The sequence below is a fragment of the Aspergillus chevalieri genome, chromosome 1 (assembly GCF_016861735.1).
Source record: "Aspergillus chevalieri M1 DNA, chromosome 1, nearly complete sequence".
Taxonomy (NCBI): domain Eukaryota; kingdom Fungi; phylum Ascomycota; class Eurotiomycetes; order Eurotiales; family Aspergillaceae; genus Aspergillus; species Aspergillus chevalieri.
In genome coordinates this window covers 4077359-4095408 of record NC_057362.1, presented here as the reverse complement: position 1 = coordinate 4095408, position 18050 = coordinate 4077359, and the positions used below count along the sequence as shown (strand labels likewise).

General features: G+C 47.6%; 5 protein-coding genes across 5 annotated transcripts; 3 read left to right on the top strand and 2 right to left on the bottom strand.

The window, feature by feature from the left end:
- Nucleotides 1-1986: 1986 nt before the first annotated feature.
- RIB7_1 (RibD family protein) lies at nt 1987-2811 on the top strand (the record flags this gene model as incomplete). Its single annotated transcript, XM_043275993.1, has 1 exon — nt 1987-2811. One exon carries the CDS (start codon nt 1987-1989, stop codon nt 2809-2811), a length of 825 nt encoding a protein of 274 aa, XP_043132545.1.
- Nucleotides 2812-8839: 6028 nt separating this feature from the next.
- Nucleotides 8840-9601, top strand: ACHE_11424A (uncharacterized protein; the record flags this gene model as incomplete). Its single annotated transcript, XM_043275992.1, has 1 exon — nt 8840-9601. The coding sequence occupies one exon, from the start codon at nt 8840-8842 to the stop codon at nt 9599-9601; it is 762 nt and encodes a 253-aa protein (XP_043132544.1).
- Nucleotides 9602-9681: 80 nt separating this feature from the next.
- ACHE_11423S (alpha/beta hydrolase family protein) lies at nt 9682-10809 on the bottom strand (the record flags this gene model as incomplete). The annotated part of the gene is made up of 1 exon (XM_043275991.1): nt 9682-10809. The coding sequence occupies one exon, from the start codon at nt 10807-10809 to the stop codon at nt 9682-9684; it is 1128 nt and encodes a 375-aa protein (XP_043132543.1).
- Nucleotides 10810-13384: 2575 nt separating this feature from the next.
- Nucleotides 13385-13927, bottom strand: ACHE_11422S (uncharacterized protein; the record flags this gene model as incomplete). The annotated part of the gene is made up of 2 exons (XM_043275990.1): nt 13385-13831; nt 13898-13927. The coding sequence occupies 2 exons, from the start codon at nt 13925-13927 to the stop codon at nt 13385-13387; spliced, it is 477 nt and encodes a 158-aa protein (XP_043132542.1).
- Nucleotides 13928-17104: 3177 nt separating this feature from the next.
- ACHE_11421A (uncharacterized protein) lies at nt 17105-17764 on the top strand (the record flags this gene model as incomplete). Its single annotated transcript, XM_043275989.1, has 2 exons — nt 17105-17174; nt 17238-17764. The coding sequence occupies 2 exons, from the start codon at nt 17105-17107 to the stop codon at nt 17762-17764; spliced, it is 597 nt and encodes a 198-aa protein (XP_043132541.1).
- Between the last annotated feature and the right edge of the window lie 286 nt (nt 17765-18050).

The following is an 18050-nucleotide window of genomic DNA, read 5'->3' as shown; positions in this document are numbered from 1 at the left end:
TGATTCCTGCACTTACACTCTCATTTTACAGCACCTTCATCCCTCACCCTCACAATGCTACAGATATACTACTACCCGCCTTCCTTTGTAAAATAGCTTTCCATCGCTGCACTTTTTGCGATCCTTTTCCTGATTCTGTTAATCACAGAAGGTCTTTTCCACCCAGTGACTTATATCACTGCCATCATCACTGTTGTCATCTATTGTGTTGTAATTCTTCCTTAACCTGGAACATGTTATGAGACAAGCCGAGTCCTTGCGGAGGCCATCAATAGTGTTTAAGTCACAATAACGTTCGGTTGAGTTGACAGGAGCGTATGAGGTTCGAAGCGATGGGTGGCGGCATGAAGAAGCATTGATTCGAATATAAGGTTTGGCAAAGGGACAGGGCACTCGTCCGTTGAAAAATTGGCGGAATACATCATTGACAACTTCTCTATGCCACATGAGTTGCTTAGCCTGTGAAAACATCAACCTACTCCTGCAACGTTATCTTCAAAGCAGTCTACACCAACCAGTACAAAGAGTCGCGTTTCTGGATTACAAGAAAAATACCTTTTACTTGACCAGCATCGCTGTGCAGTGTCATGAAAGTTCAATAGAAGCGAAGCCAAAAAGCGACTCTGGCATGCGAATGATTGATTCCTGTATATAAGAGGCACCGATGAGTCGGGGTAACCACAGAATCTCGTTGTCTTAAAAAGCAATGCATTTGTCAGTGATGAAGGATCAAGTGGCGAGAAAAAAAAAAACTTTAGGCATGAAGTGCAGCTTGGAAGGTCCTTGTCGCAGCGTTGCTTGCTTTTCTTGCAGGAAAGGCAGCAAGGCCGGCGTGCGCTTGAGTACCATCTTCCATGATAGTAATCTTAGCTTTGCAGAGTATTAGAGCAAAAGAAGAAAGTCCATTGGGAGCCGACAACTTGATAGTTACAGTAGTTGGCTATCACCGGGATTAGGCCGGAAATGGACTCCTTGCAGCCGCGTGTCCGAGCTCATGACGTGGCTCGATATGTGCTCTCTTTAGATAGGAAGCAGATCAAGTCTTCGCCGGCGGGCGGCCTCACCCTTACTGGCGGAGGAATGCGAGGGCTGCTATGGCGGCATAGACAACACCATGGAGATTGGCGTCAATTTGCGTGCGGAAATCTGTGATGCTCATGTCTTCAATGGCAGCGCTGTTAGCATATCCAACATCGTTGACTATAACACTGATTTTAACCATCACAACGCTTGCCAAAGTAGGACATTAACATATAGAGGCTCGCGTTATTAGGCATACTGGGGTCAGATATCTAGCTAGGGCATTTGAGGACCTGAAAAACAGGGGTTCCGGTGGTAAACCGCGACTCTGAGCAATTCAAGAACGATGCATCGAGACAGCCTTATTAGTATCTTTTGAGGTAATTTTCACGTGTCACAGCGTTTTACATTATCTCCAGAAGGTCTTCTGCGTATTTTTTCGAATGTCCACTTTGGCTCAGGTCTTGCCGCCAGAAACAGAGGCTGACCGGCATAGGTACAATAGCCCAAGTACGTAGCGTAATTAGAGAGGAAAACCCTTAATATCAGAAGATAATAAGAAAAACTCTTGTTGCGTCTTGTGTTTCCCTATCGCCATTAAGTAGTGGAGCTGGATCTCGCTTATGCACCATCACACAGGTGATTATGAAAATGCTCTGAGAGAACACATTTGGAGAATAATAATGTTGATCTTCAAAAACAAAGGAAATAAGAGTTGAATTTGACTAATAATTTCTATGTTGTTCTTTGCTGGGACCTTGAAATCAGAATATATAACTCGGTCAATAGGCAGATCACCCCACGACAATTCCTTTCCCGCACAATTCGAAAAACCTTCAAGATCACAACTTTCTACTATCCCGTAACGTCCGATTTTCTATTGTCCAATATATCTAAACTACCTTACCACTTGTATGCCTGTGTATTGATTTACGGCTGGTAACCTCGCATCGAAATACATCGAAAATGTCCAAAGATGTGTTGGTTTTTCCCGAGTCGGAGCGGCCGTTCTTAGAGCCTTACCTCCTGCCACACAATGCCGAGATCAAGAATTCCAACTTGCCCTTTGTGACTCTTACCTTTGCTACATCACTGGACTCGTCTCTCAGCATTGCGCCCGGAGCTCGGACCGTTCTTTCAGGCCCCCAGTCTAAGGCCATGACGCATTACCTCCGATCTCGCCATGACGCTATCTTGATCGGAGTGGGCACAGCTGTGGCAGATAACCCCGGCTTGAACTGTCGAATTCAAGGCGTTGGGGGGTATGGTGGCGGCGACAACCTTCAGGGACAGCCCAGACCCATCATCATTGACCCCACAGCTCGATGGGACTTCACGGAGGAGGCCCAGATTCTTCAACTTACTAGGAATGGCTGCGGACGTGCTCCCTATATATTGACGCGGAACCCATCACCTCCTGCCGAGCAAAGACAGATTCTCGAGGAACATGGTGGGAAGTTCATTACACTCGATATCACTACACCCGAAACTGGCCATGATCTCGATTGGACCGCCGTGTTGGAGACCTTGAAGAAGGAAGGCCTCAACAGTGTTATGATTGAAGGTGGCAGTGGTGTGATCAATACCCTACTGGAGCCGTCGTTCCAGCCGTTGATTGACAGTGTGATCATTACCATTGCCCCAACATGGCTGGGCCAGGGTGGAGTGGTCGTGTCGCCGAAACGACGATTTGATGCAGCTGGTAATGCAGTTCCAGCCTCACGGCTTGCCAATGTGAAATGGCACCCATTTGGTGAAGATGTGGTGCTCTGTGGGAGGATCAAATCTTGAAATATTAGGCTTTTGGCCTGCCTTGGTGCATACAGAGAAGGACTACAAATTGGATGCATACTTGGCAGCATCTAGCAGCGGGTACACAGGAATTTGCTAGGTCTAACCTCTTAGTCTATTGTCATGCCTGTTGGATCAAGAGTGTCACAGGCTGCGCCTGTAGAATAAATGATATGTTATTCGGAGAGATGATCGGAGGGGTTACCAGACTACCTACCCCGCACGGCGTACATTTGTATATAAAGCTGTCCGATCGGACATCCGTTCTCCTGTTCTTCAACGAAATCTTTTGTGTGATAGCTAGTCATTAGCACTACGGGCTTAGCCCTTAACATTAGATTTCGTTCCTTTCCTTTCCTATCGGCGGCTCAATCGTGCGATAGTGGGATCGACCGAGAATAGTATAATCACGCACGACGAGAACCACGACGATAACCACGACGATAACCACGACGATAACCACGACGACAAGAACTATTGCTCTACTATATACAACAGCAACTGGCTAGAACTCATGCCCACATATGAAGCCCCTACCATTAGCGATCACGAAGAATCCGCACTGAGCGCTGAACCGGAAACTACAGACTCACAGGAGACCCCAAGCACTATGAGCCAAAGCAATGATAGCAATAGTGTGCACCAGCGCCCCCGACAAATCCTACCGGATCCTGAGGTGTTTAAGGGAGATATTGCTTCCTATCAGAACTTCAAGCATCTCCTGAAAGCGAAGCTCCATGTTGACAGGAAGGCCCTGGGAGGTCCTTACGAATGCCTCTGGTATGCCTATGGACGATTGTCTGGCAATGCAGCTAGCCATATTCTTCCATGGATGATTGCCAACGCTGATTCGCCCACTATGGTAAACGACGATACAGTGACCAAACTCTTCGAACATCTTGATTTCAACTATATGGATAAGGAGCTCCAGAGGAAGGCTATGTACAACCTCAGCACATTGAAACAAGGCAACAAAACCATCAATGAACTGCTTGCAACCTTTGACCGTTATCTGATGGAGGCTGGCCAACAGAACCAGCCCGACAATATGAAGATTTTTTGGTTGGAAAACACCCTCAATGATGATATATTCAATCGGCTTGTTAACGCGCCTACCTGCAAAACATTTAGCGAATACTGTGTTCAACTCCAGGGTATCTATGATAGGCATCAGAAATACCAACAGCGCTCTGCAGAACACCGACGTCCCCCTAATCGACGGACAACTACACCCATGTTTCCTCCTCCAGCAACCTCCCCCACAGCTACTTCTACCCAAGGAGACCCCATGGACTGGGAGCCCACCATTTCTCGTGCCCGAAACCCCCAACGCAAGCGGGCTCGATGGGTCAGTGGCAAAGAGATTGAGCGCCGGAAGCAGGAGGGATGCTGTTTCCGATGCGGCTCTGCTGGTCATCAGATTAGCCAGTGCCCATTTCTCCCTGCACAACGTCCTACACCTAGGGTTGCTGAATTCACTGCAGAGGATGTCACAGATGCTGTCCTGGATGACACTCAAGCCACACCAGTGCCTGATGTACCTTCGGGAAAAGCCTAACTCCTGTGCAAAGTCGCCCACAGGAGTCAGAGCTAGATCGGTTACAGAGATATTGGCGTACCTTCAATCAAAACGTTCACTTCAATGGTCCCCCACTGCTAGTTAGCTCCTTAGTCAATGGAAAGAGCAATTGCAAAACATTAGCAGATTCTGGTTGTACAACATATGGTATCATATCTGAACGCTACGCCTCACGTCACCGATTACAGCGCATATCCATCTCCCCCCGGAGCATGCGAGGATTTGATGGTCCACGAGATGGTCTAATCACAGAAGTCGCCTATTTTTCTATGGACGTTGGTGGGAATAAACAACAGGAAATGTATGCATACATTGTTCCCCGCATTGATGGTGAAGACCTCATTCTTGGCCTACCTTGGCTTTACCACCAAGGAGTGTCCATTATTGCACACAGCCCCCTGGGTGTACCTGCTCTACGTCTGGCCAATGGTGATCACGTCCCCTCGCTGCAGCATGAACCAGACATGGAGATCCATCAGGTCAGCGCTCAATCATTCAGGGTCTGGATGGATCGCCGCAAGAAAAACCATAGTGTACAGATATTTACTGCCAGCATGCGGGATATTGAGAAGGCCCTAGAGGTTAAACATCACTCTGACCCTAGAGAAAAGCTACCCAAGCAGTATCATGCCTGGTTAGAAGTGTTTGAACGGAAGAAGGCGGACACCTTGCCCCCACACCGTGGACCACAGGTGGATCACAAAATTGAGTTAGTAGGGAAGGATGAGAAGGGAAGCACACCTGAACCCCCCTGGGGTCCACTATACAACATGTCCCGGGGAGAGCTCCTTGTACTGCGGAAAACCCTGCGGGAACTCTTGGACAAGCAGTTCATACGTGTTAGTGATTCCCCTGCAGCTGCACCAGTCCTATTTGTCAAGAAACCTGGGGGTGGCTTGCGATTTTGTTGTGACTATCGTGCCCTTAATGCAATCTCCAAGAAGGACCGATATCCACTACCCCTGATTAATGAGACTTTGGAGCGTATTGGAAAAGCTAGATGGTTTACCAAGCTGGATGTTATTGCCGCCTTCCATAAGATCCGCATTGCGAAGGGATATGAATGGTTAACTGCATTCCGCACACGTTTTGGCCTCTTTGAATGGCTAGTCACACCTTTCGGCCTCGCCAATGCACCAAGCACCTTCCAACGCTATGTGAACTGGACTCTACAGGAATTCCTTGATGAATTTGTGTCTGCATACCTAGATGACATCCTAGTTTTCTCCTCTGGATCCCTTCAGGACCACTGTGAAAAAGTCTCCAAAGTCCTGCAACGGCTCAAGGATGCTGGTCTTCAGCTTGATATTGACAAGTGCGAATTTGAAGTACAATCCACCAAGTACCTGGGCTTTATTATTGAGGCAGGCAAAGGCATCCGCATGGACCCTGCCAAATTATCAGCTATCAAGGATTGGGCAGCCCCAACCAGTGTACAGGGGGTGCGTTCCTTCCTAGGGTTCGCCAATTTTTATCGACGGTTCATACGAAACTTTGCAAATATCACAGCACCACTCACTTCACTCACCAAGAAGGAAGCAAAATTCACATGGAATTCAGACGCTGACAAGGCTTTCAACCAGCTCAAGGAGATGTTTACCACTGCACCTATCTTAACGCAATTTGATCCAGACCGCGCTACAGTGGTAGAGGCTGACTCCTCTGGCTGGGCTACTGGTGGTGTATTGTCCCAATATGATGACAATGGGGTACTGCGCCCATGTGCCTTCTTCTCAAAAAAGAACTCACCTGCAGAATGCAACTATGAGATCCATGACAAGGAGTTGCTAGCAATCATCAATTGTTTGAAGGAATGGGAATCAGAGCTCATTAGCACACCCAAGTTCATCATCATCACTGATCATAAGAATCTCCGCTATTTTATGAAGCTGCGACGCCTTAATGAACGACAGATGCGCTGGGCAGATATATTGAGCCGCTATGACTTCTACCTCCAGTACCGACCTGGGAAACTTGCCCTTACTCCTGACGCCCTATCTCGCCGAGATCAAGACATGCCCAATGACCCAGGTGATGAACGACTGCAGATGCGAGAGAAGCGCCTCTTGGACCCTAATGCATTTGTTGAGACCAGTGAATGCACCATATGCTGTGTGTCAGCTGTACAGGTCGACAAGTCCATTCAAATCTTACCAATCCATACTAGTAATGGAACTACAGAAAATGAAAACACCACCTCAGATCTTGAACAGCAATGGAGCCATGCAGAAGCTGAGGATACCACTATGCCCATACTTTGTGATGCCATCCGTGCAGGATTACCTCATTTCCCTCCTGAATTGGGAATCCGGGTCTCAATTGGCGAATGTGAATTAGACTCTGATGGTCGGATCCTCTTTCGCAAACGACGATGGGTTCCCAATAATGAACCTTTACGAACAAGATTAATGCAAGAAGCCCATGACTCCCCACTGTCTGGGCATCCAGGTAGCACTGCACTATATAGTCTACTTGCTCGACAACTTTTCTGGCCCAATATGAGTGCAGATGTGAAACGTTTTGTCAAGAATTGTGACCAATGTGGAGCTACCAACATATGGCGAGATCGACGACAAGGACTGCTGAAACCCTTACCTATCCCAGATCGCAAATGGCGTGAACTCTCCATGGATTTTATAGAAGGACTGCCAGAGTCAAATGGTTACAGTGCTATCCTGGTGATAGTAGACCGCCTCACAAAAGGGACTATCCTAATCCCTTGTGCAAGGACAGGAAGTGACTATATTGTACCAAAGTTCCTGCAGCATGTTGTGGCATACCATGGCCTCCCAGCTGCTATCACCTCTGATCGCGGCTCACAGTTTGTGGGTGAACTCTGGGAACGCATGTGTAGCCTCCTCAAGATCAATCGACGCCTATCCACTGCCTACCACCCCCAAACTGATGGGCAAACAGAGCGCATGAATGCAGTTGTTGAGAGCTATCTCCGTAACTTTTGCAACTTTGCACAGGACAACTGGTCAGAAATCCTACCTATGGCGCAGCTTGCAATTGCCAACCAGACTGCAGCTTCTACTGGGTTCAGCCCCTTTTTCCTTGACCATGGGTTCCACTTGGAGACACTTCAACTAGTTGAACCAGTCACTGAAGAACTCCAACAATCATCCAGTGGGTCTGCAGGTGCACGAATAGCTGACAAACTCAAGAATGCATTGGAGGTCGCTCAAAGTGAGTTAGCTGCAGCCCAGGAACGACAGGAACAATATGCCAACCGTTACCGAAACCTTGCACCACACTACAAGCCTGGTGATAAAGTTTGGCTCGCCCTGCATAATATCCGAACAAGCCGTCCCAGCAAGAAGCTTGATGTGCGCCAGGCCAAATATACCATCCTAGCACAGATTAGCCCGTATGCCTACCGACTGAACACACCAGAGGGTATCCACCCTGTCTTCCATGTTGACCTCCTCCGGCCAGCAGCAAACAACCCCTTTCCCAGTCAGCGCAATGACGACTATCAGCCCCCAGCTGTGCTTGTTGACGGCGAGGAAGAATACCAGGTGGAGCGTATACTGGACTACCGACAGATCCGCCGTGGACGGGGATTTCAGCGACAATACCTAGTGAAATGGACCGGTTATCTACATCCTGAATGGACTGCTGCGCACAACATGGAGAATACCGCCGCACTGGATGAATGGGAGCAACGCCACGGAAGCCAGAGCCCTGTGAGGGATGGGGATGATTCTTAGGAGGGGGGTGTTGTCACAGGCTGCGCCTGTAGAATAAATGATATGTTATTCGGAGAGATGATCGGAGGGGTTACCAGACTACCTACCCCGCACGGCGTACATTTGTATATAAAGCTGTCCGATCGGACATCCGTTCTCCTGTTCTTCAACGAAATCTTTTGTGTGATAGCTAGTCATTAGCACTACGGGCTTAGCCCTTAACAAAGAGCCTCATAGTCAATGTCTCTATTAGAGTAATTTCAACCAATAATATCTTCAATATGAATGCTACCGAATAACCATGAATTCAAAAGGTAATCAGATGAACTTGCTAATCGGATATAATATATAATAAAGCCACTATTGGCATATTTCATAAACGCTGCACAAGTGTAATATGTGGAAGATTCGCTGGTGGTCACCCACCCAACTACTGACCGGCCGGCCTCCCAGGTGAGTTGGAGGGCGAGGTCGCTTTTCGCGACCATAGGTAAGCCATGCTCCGAAAGACGAACGTCCTTATCAGTAAATTAGTATTAGCTCTTGCTCAGTCCCTATATCTATTTACTATGCACTACGAGTAGACAGAGACCCCCAGCCCCTGACGTCATATGGCCGGTTTTCAGCCGTTTATGACATCATCCAGCCAAGCCCTATGTACTTTTGTCTAGCCTCAATAAACGAAGACGTTTCGAACAATTAAACAAACAATCTTAACAATCCTGTCACATAGTATAATACGACATTTTTACCCCCAATGGCACGCATCTTCATAACTGGCTCCAGTGATGGCATCGGCCAAGCCGCCGCCCGCATCCTCGCAGACCGAGGCCACTCTGTCGTACTACACGCGAGAAACACAGACCGCGCCGCCGCAACCCACCGCGCAGTCCCCAAAGCCGAAGCCGTCCTAGTAGGCGACCTGCGCTCAATCGCCGAGACAAAGAAACTAGCCCAAGAAGCCAAAGGGCCGTTTGACGCGATCATACACAATGCGGGGATTGGCTATGGGTCTACGTCTAGTCGGGAGATCACTGCTGATAGACTGTCTGCTGTGTTCTCTGTTAACACACTCGCGCCGTATATCCTCACTTGTTTAATGGAGAGGCCAACGTCGCGGTTGCTGTTTATGAGTTCGGATAGTCACTACGGCGGCGATGAGAGTTTGAGGAATGTGACGCAGAGCCATTCGTACAGTGACAGTAAATTGCATGATACTATGCTGGCCAATGCGTTTGCGAGGCGGTGGGGGGAGGAAATTCAGGTTGTGAGCATGCATCCCGGTTGGGTGCGGACTAAGATGGGAGGTTCGATGGCTCCGGGGGGAATGGATAAGCCGGCGAGGGCGTTGGCGGATTGGGCTGTTGGACAGGGGAAATTGGCTGGTTTGAGGAGTGGGGCGTTTTTTACTACGAGTGGAGAGGATTCGGCGCATCCGGGGGCTGGGAATGTGAATAAGCAGGAGGAGTTATTGAGGATTTGCAGGGAGGTTTCTGGGGTGGGTGTTCCAGGTGAATAGATGATTAAACACAGGTATGAATGTTATGATTATCGGCCGTTTGCGGCAAATTTATCACCTCCAAATAGCTACGCTACAGGCTATTGCCTCACGTATACAACCTCCGGATACAATGGAGACGGCCCATTTAACAGGTCAGATTTCTTCCCCGTGACAAAAAACCCACAAGCAGCCGTGATATACTCCGCCAGAATCGCCCTAACCCTTAACCCAGGCAGCGTGCCCAAACCAGGCAAAGACCCCAAATGCTCCGCACTCTCATTACGAAGCGCCTTCGCATTCGGAGCACTATCAAACACCAGCGGCAGATCAGTAAAGCCCAGATGCTTGATATCATTGATCCGCAATTGAAGCTTGAAGCCACGCAGACGCGACCAGATCACATCCCAAGCCCAATGCTGTTCCTTTGCCAGATGTGGATCACCGATATTGATTAATGGGCGGTCGAGTCCTTTTTGCACGACGGGACCAAATAGACTGCCGTCGAGATTGATGCCTCCTGCAAAACGGGTGTCGTTGAACATTGTGGCTGCGGCGGTTGCGCCGCCTTCTGAGTGGCCGACGACGGCTACATTATCCAAGTATAGCTTTCTGGAGAAAGATGAGGGTAATATGGATTGGATGTTGCGTTGAAGTTGGTTCAGGGTGAAAATGACGTCACCAACGCGAGTCTCCAGGGCTAATGGAACGTTGTGTGGTATATTTGGGTTCATGGAGATGACATGTCCATCCGGGAATTCAACAGCAGCGGCATCGTGTGGGTGGTCAATGGAGATAACCAGAAAGCCCGCACTAGCGACTTCTTCGAGGATGTTGGCGTAGATGAGTCGAGAGCTGCCCATCCCTGGCGAGAACAGGATGACGGGATATTTTTGAGTGTCGTTGTGATGGTCCTCAGAGGGCGCAAATGAGGGCAGCTCGAAGATGTTCAGGGTGCTATTTGGGAGCTTCATTCTTCGGCTGGCTTCTGGGAAGATTCGCGGGGGTATGTAGGGCATGTAGTGCACCTCGCCGCAGTGGATGGGCGCGAATGTGCTAACCATGATAGCTCGGACATCGTGCTTGGGACTGTAAGGGTCGACCCGCGAGGTATCGACTAGTTCCGTTGATTTGATGTGTACCTGGCAGGGTCCGGAGGGTCCAGGCAGAAGGATTTTGGAGTGAACGACATGGAAGAGGATGCAGAGGAGAAGTGCAATGAGAGGCATGGTCTATTGTTACTCTATACAAGATGGAGCTACGAGTTTTGCAATACAGTCTATATACACAGGATACACTACGGAAATGAAGATGCCTAGACTCGTACGCAGGGTACGAATGATCGGCAGATCGCCCCCGATGATCACCGACTAAACACTTGGTCTTGAGCTTAGCCTAGACCCGACTTGACAATAATTGCCGCAACAGTTCTTCCTCATTTAGCAGCGAAATGGCGACATGGGAAGAGCGGCCAATGGTTGCTCCACGATAAGCACGTAAATGTAGATCCCACACGGCCCGCTCGCTTACCAGCTATGTCAGGGACGTAACTCTATAGATGTTTCAACTAGCAGTACTCCTGTAAGAAGCAAATACTCGAATAACGGAGCTTGCTGCCTAGTATGAGCCCCGTACTCATGTTTGAGAACCGACTTCACCTCAACATCTTCGGAAGGGGATCAAGACGGAGTCGTGAGTCCCAGCTGGACCACTGGCTGTCTAGAAATGGATCGGCTGCGCAAGCAGCGGATACCTGTCGGGGCCCTGATTTTGTGCATGATTGCGAATGGGCGAATGGTGCAAGAAACCATTTAAAGAATTGGACGTTTTCGTCGGAATATCTCGCAGTGACCCCCATAGCCCAGATGCTTGAGGGATTGTATCGAACGCCGATTGTAACGCCTTTAGAATGGTTCGCGGTGGATAGGATCTCCGAGCGCAAAAAAGAGCACCACGTGGGGTCTTTTATCTCGCCTTATCTGAATGATGACTTAAATTATATTACGTTAAAACTTCAGGGGCGCAAGAGAAATGAATCTTTATCTCCCACAAATTTCTTCCAGAGAGTTGCAATATCACGGGGAATTTCCCATTTTGCTTCGGGCATAAGTGTCACGTAGCATCGGGTTGTATCCAGCTCGACCATCTTGTGAGGGTTTTGAAACCACTCCGGATGCTCTCCAGACGTTAGGCATTCGAATATAATACCATCATCATCCGTATAACCCATCCCGATCAAGAAGAGAAACCTCTCCAGTTGGGGCATCCGGAGTACCCCAGTAGCGATCGTCTTCATAAGCGGATCGAAAATCCGCGGATCTGGCTGTGTTCTCCACATATGGTACGGTTCATCACTTCGGGCAGGGAATCCCGGAATTCGGGATTGAAGGAAGAGTTCGAGTCGAGGAATCTCCATCATCCGCATCATCCCCATCGTGCCTAGAGTGTTGATAACTGGCTTCGACATCGGTGGAATTGCCAGTGAAGTACCATAGATTATCATGAGTTATGAATACTCCTTGAATCTGCACTTCTCTAAGATATGGAAATGTTTCTTCTTCGTTGAACAGCGTCGGCGAGACCAGCCAATATCCAAACAACCTCTCCCAACTCAAAAATGCTCTTGATATATGGGTGTCCGAGAAGTTCCTGAGCACCCACCAAATTACCCGGTCAGCCAATGTACTCGTTTCAACCTGCATTGGAAATCGCATTGAAATCGAGACATATCGAAGTTGCAGATGAACTTGCGTTCTGATCGTTTGAATGGTCCAGGTACTATCTTTTCGTCCCTATCTGAGGACCATCGCTACCAAAGTTAAAGAAAAACTGGCAGATGTTGTGGTAGCCACATCAGGTGGATGCAATGAGCGATCCATGTGGGATCTTCAATCATTCGAAGTCTTATTCAAGCACAACTGGGATATCAACGAATGCCTCGGGCACATTGGCGATGCGTTGATGTTCGTTTTCTTTTTTCTTATACTCTCATGTCTTGAAACCATGTTAACATACGGCGATCACAGTATGGCGGTCGACCCAGCAAACTCCCACTGGTCACATATCTACTTAAATGGTGCTAACTCCAACGCTAACCGCCGAGAGGTCAATTCTATACTTGGAACGGCAGCCATCTCCGTGGAGCTCGGAGGTTGTTCAGTTACTGTTGAAACATGGCGCTGAGCTCCGGAATCGAAGTGCCCTTCACAAAGCAGCCAGTTATGGTCGGCTTCAAATTTGCCCTCTCCTTTGCTATTCCTGATAGTGAAGACCTCTTTGAGAATGAGAATTCCACAGAGCGGGACGATTGGGGAACACCGCTTCATGGAGCTGCCGGAAATGGTCATACTAAGTGCGTTAGTTTCTTGCTTGAGAGGTCTGCGAGACGAGACATCAAGAATCCAAATGGTTTGACACCCGGTAAACTGGTGCAGGGAAGAGAAAATGCTGAGTGTGCAGCCCTTCTAGTTTTATTGGTTGATTTGACAGCAATTTGTATATAAAGTAGATGAATATGGAGGGGAGTTTGAAAACAGAACCACTAGGCCGCGACAGGGAGCGCTTACGACTCAAGTAGCTTGGACCATCTCGTCTCATGACATTGATGGTATGACTCAATTGCCCCTTATGAATTTTCTTTCTGAGACGAACGGCTGCTTGGGGTTGCCTGGAACCGCAGGGACCCATATAGAAGACGATGACATATGCTGTTCTATCAACGACGTACAAAGTCGGCTAATATAAAAGCACTCAAACCTAAAATCAAAGGATTAAGTAACATGCTGAGGGCGTACATAGGGGATCTTATGTAGCTTTCCGGCCCAGCCCTTCGTCGAAGCTAATCGCCTCCAAGTCCCGTACCTTATTCATAAACCAGGCGTGGATCTCATCCAATGACCGGCCTTGTTGGGCAGCAAGAGCGCGAACATGAGAGCGTTCGTTGAGATAACTCTCCTGTAATTCTCCAATAAGCACCTTTCTTTTCTCCTTGTCTGAAGCCTCCTGATCTATTCGCAGCCAGTTCGCTAGAAGTTCTAACCCAACAGGACACTTGATTATTTCAGTCCTCGAGATCCTGTAAGCTTCGGATCGCGTTTCTCTCGTATCAGAACCAGTCTCTGGAGCTTCAGCTGTGTTTCGAATTGTCCGTTGAATGCGGTACCATGTCTCTAGGTTTTCGCAGTCCGTTGGTGTGTCTTCCCCGACTATGCGTGGGCTGTCCGGCTCGGATGCTGGACCAGGGCGCATCCCCTGGGAACTTGTCATTAGCAATGCACACAAAGCGAGGATTTAATTTATCAACGTTCAGGTACTCACTCGTAACTCCTCCAATTGTGACGCACACATTAGGGTTATAACAGAACCTAGGTGAGGTGTAGTGCTATAGCTTTCTTCTTCAAAGTCATGTTAGTCAGACATTACTCTAGATTGACAGGTATGCAAACCTTTTTGGGGCACAAAGCATGAAAATGTCGCAAGCAACAGGGACAAGAGGCTGTTGGATGGTTCCATTTTCTCAGGAGGTGAATAAATTCGAAGTGATGAAAAGATATCGGTCAATCGAACAATTTGGTGGAGTTTTCATGTATGAAACGAAAAGGTTCCAGCAGAGACTTGTAATCTTGCATGCCCTTTGGCTTAGGTTAAAAGTGGTATTTTCGAGTTGTAGCGCGTCGTATGTTGAGAAACAAAGCCCTGGAATTCCCAAAGCTCTAATTTACCGCAGGAACTGAAAAAAATATCCCACAAAAATTTGAAGCTGTGATGCATGTTGACTAAAAACTGTGGACGGAACTGATGATATATCCCAGTCTATGTGGAAAGTTGTAGTATAGGTTGCACAAACATGTTGAACGAGACCAGTTCCCGTATGTGGCGCCTAACATTCAAACAATGCAGGGGTAAGCAAAATATACAGGGGAGAACACAGTACACGATTGGCTGTGGTTAGAACAATTTACAGCGCGTGAATAGCAAACTTTTCCGGATGAACATCCACTTATTCACATATAGGTGTGCACCTACTACATACCTAAGCAAAAACTTCCTATTCACATGCACAAACAACATCATGTCTTCGGAAACAATGAGAGCCGCACTAGTGGCTGCCTAAGCCGTACTCGCTTTCTTCCATATTATCCCAAGTACCGTACGCTTGCTCTTATACTGATTTTGACCGGAAGCTAAAGGAATTACATAAATTCGAAGGAATCTTCCATGATTTGTTCTAAGAAACTCAGGAGGAGATAGATCGGCTTCTACATCCGGCTCGCGGCTTTAGATATTGTTAAAATGCCTCCGGAAGTGCTCCTGCTATACGCTCCTCTTCTATCTGTTCCCTGTCCTAACCCTTCCACGATGCAGGTCAGTGCAAGGATACAAAACCAGGAACAGCTACGAGAACACTTACTATGGATGAGCTGGTAAGACGAGGAAACAAAGCTAAGCGCCGGATCATCTACGAGAACACAAGTCGACGTCAATATGTTTCTGTTTTCAAGAGAGAAGGGCCACTTTTCTTCTGTTGGGAGAGAAAGGCAATTTTGCAAATTTTGTGTGGTTCTTATGGTCGTCCTCTATTTTTCTTATTGGACCATTCTCACTTCTTAGATGGGAAAATATATTGAGAGACGAAACGACCAGGTGACCTTGGTCCTCGAATACGCACAACGCTTCCTAAGTGAATGGATAACGAACTACAAGAAGCTAAACTTCGAAGCTGCATTTGTTGGTTGAAGACTTTATGACATGCGACTGAAACTACCATGACACCATATTTATGAGGCACCTTCGAAAGTATATTTATCTCAGAATGTCACAGGACCATGGCACGCTTCAGCCTGTGATATTCAGGAGGTAGCTCCGGAGAGATGCATACATAAATCGTAGGAAAAGCACGCGACACCAGGGTTGGTCTGAATATCTTGCAATTGTTTTCGAACTGCTTCTCCTTGAGCTGTCACACTTCTGCTTTTCTCTTACGCCCAGTCCGGTATCTACGGTGTGCACAAAGGGAACAGAAAAGCGCTTTCTGTCGACAATTGGCTCCCTGGTCTTGCATTGAATAAAATCGATGTCCAGAAATAACAAAATTTCCAATATTTAGTGTCTAACAGAGCTTTCTCCCTTTTGAACAATAACTTCCGTATTTGTGCCAGCCTGGTTGGCTTCGTCTTCGACATCCAAAATGATAAGTAGAACATCCGCACATCCATTATTGGCCTCGACCAACGGCTCATCATTAAAGAAGTACAAATGTAACTCCGACATGATCCCGCCTTATATGAGAGCTAAATGCCCCTTATCGGTAGTGGATATAACTATTGCTTTCTGTGATTTTGGATTTTCGCAAGCTTGGTAAAATACATTGCGCCGCATGCAATCGTCTACAACAATTCAGAAGCTAATATAGAACAGAGAGGAAGGGAAGATTCATCACCTCGTGCCCTTTCTTCGCCAAATCTCTCCCAAATCCATCGATACTGTTGCAATTCGGATATCACATGGTAAGGCAGACACTGCACTCACCTAACTGATATCGCTAACAAGTGTCCAGGCCGAACTCAACACCTCGCAATGCGTAATAACATGCGAACGCAAAAGCATTCACTCCTCCATCGCAAATCTCTCGCCGTAACGCATCCTAATGAGGCTGTAGCTGAATGCCTCCAGCACCATTGCTTAGTCAGACGCCGCTCACGATCTTAACGTTAACTAACTGGTTACCCTTCATCACCTCTTTCCTCTTCATCCATCATCTTCACCTCTTCCCATAGTGCCTTTTCATTATCCATGACGCTCCTCTAGACAGACAACCCTGCAGCCATTCGGAAGGCAAACGTCTGGGATCTGGGCTTGTACAGCCCTCATTCACATTCTAGTTGAGCCACCTCCTTGATTGCAGCCCACGCAGCAAGAAAGGTCTTTATGCAAGGGGAACGGTAGGAACTTTATATGCCTGTGTCAATATAAGCTCTCAAACGCTTAAATTGACCGGCAATTGTGACGTCGATAAAACGGTCCACTAACCTATTTATGGAAGACACCAAAAGCAAACCTCATCCCTTACTGTTACTTGTATCAACCGGATTGTGTGACGTGAACAAATGCAAGAAGACATGTTCCTTTCATATAATCCATAGTAATGCTCTGGATAAAAGATTGCACAGCCTCAGCTGAGATCAGCACTGATCATCCACCCCAGAACCAGTGTCTCAATCCCTTGATTATCTTTCACTTGTTAAGTATGCAATCTTGGAAACGGACACGCCTACCCTGCACTCGTAAGACTACAGATCAGCAGATGGAAACAATGTTGACGACAACTTCCCCGAAGGAGATAGGATACGCGTGGATAGGTTGGGATTTGATACTTTGACGGCAAGACTGAAAAAGATATAAAAGGGCACTCGATTCTCCTGTTCACTTCATCTTCATCATATCATCCAATACCAAGGACTAGAATCTTCAACCATATCAATTTTCTTGACTTTACTGTTTTCGCTTTATCGTCTAACCGACAAAATGAGAGTGTCTGCCGTCATCTGTACTCTGACCACTGCTGGCTTTGTCGCGGCTTTACCAGTCGCTCCTGGTATGTATGCATAAGAACCTCCAATCTCAGGATGATGAAGCTAATATAATTCGCTCTGAGAAGGTGTCAACCGTGATGCAACTCGGGATTCGCTTTTGCCAAGGGGAATAGACTCTCAGAATTCGGCTAACCCAAATAGCCTTCACTCTCTGGGTTCCGCCGTTCCGGGAAACATCCATGCTCGGAATAGCCCCCCGAAAACTGATCCCAAGAAGTGGAAAAGCGATCACAAACACGACACCGATGATGAAGACGATACCGACAGAGAGCACGACACCGATGGTGAAGACGATACCGACGGAGAGTACGACACCGATGACGAAGACGATGCTGATCGCAAGGGCCATCGCGGCAGTGAGCCCCACGGGAACGAACGCAATGACAAGAGGAATAATGACAAAAACCAGCACGGAAAGGGCAATGACAATGGCAACAATCACCACCGTAACGGCAACGAAAATGGCCACGGTAATGGAAATGGAAATGGAGATGGACACCATGACGAGAGGGACAATGACAACGCCCATCATGGAAGAGACAACGGCAACGGCAATGTAAATGGCAACGGTCACGGCAATGGAGGTAACTAACCTATGTATTTTGAATACGGGCGCAGGATTATACTAGTGGCAGTCAATACGACATTGCTATTATCAAGATCAAAGACCACAGTAGAATAGTTGAGACTATGGGCCATTACAGTTCAATGGCATTTATATAGAACTTCTTGCTTGCTCAGTCGTACTTAAATTATGACCCAGCCCTATAAAAGGTAAACTTCCCTGCTTTGTTTTTAATGGAGGCTCAGGGGCTGTGGTCTTTTCCGTTCTCTCTTTTCTTAATCCTTAACGTATTGGCCACTTACACTATTTAGAC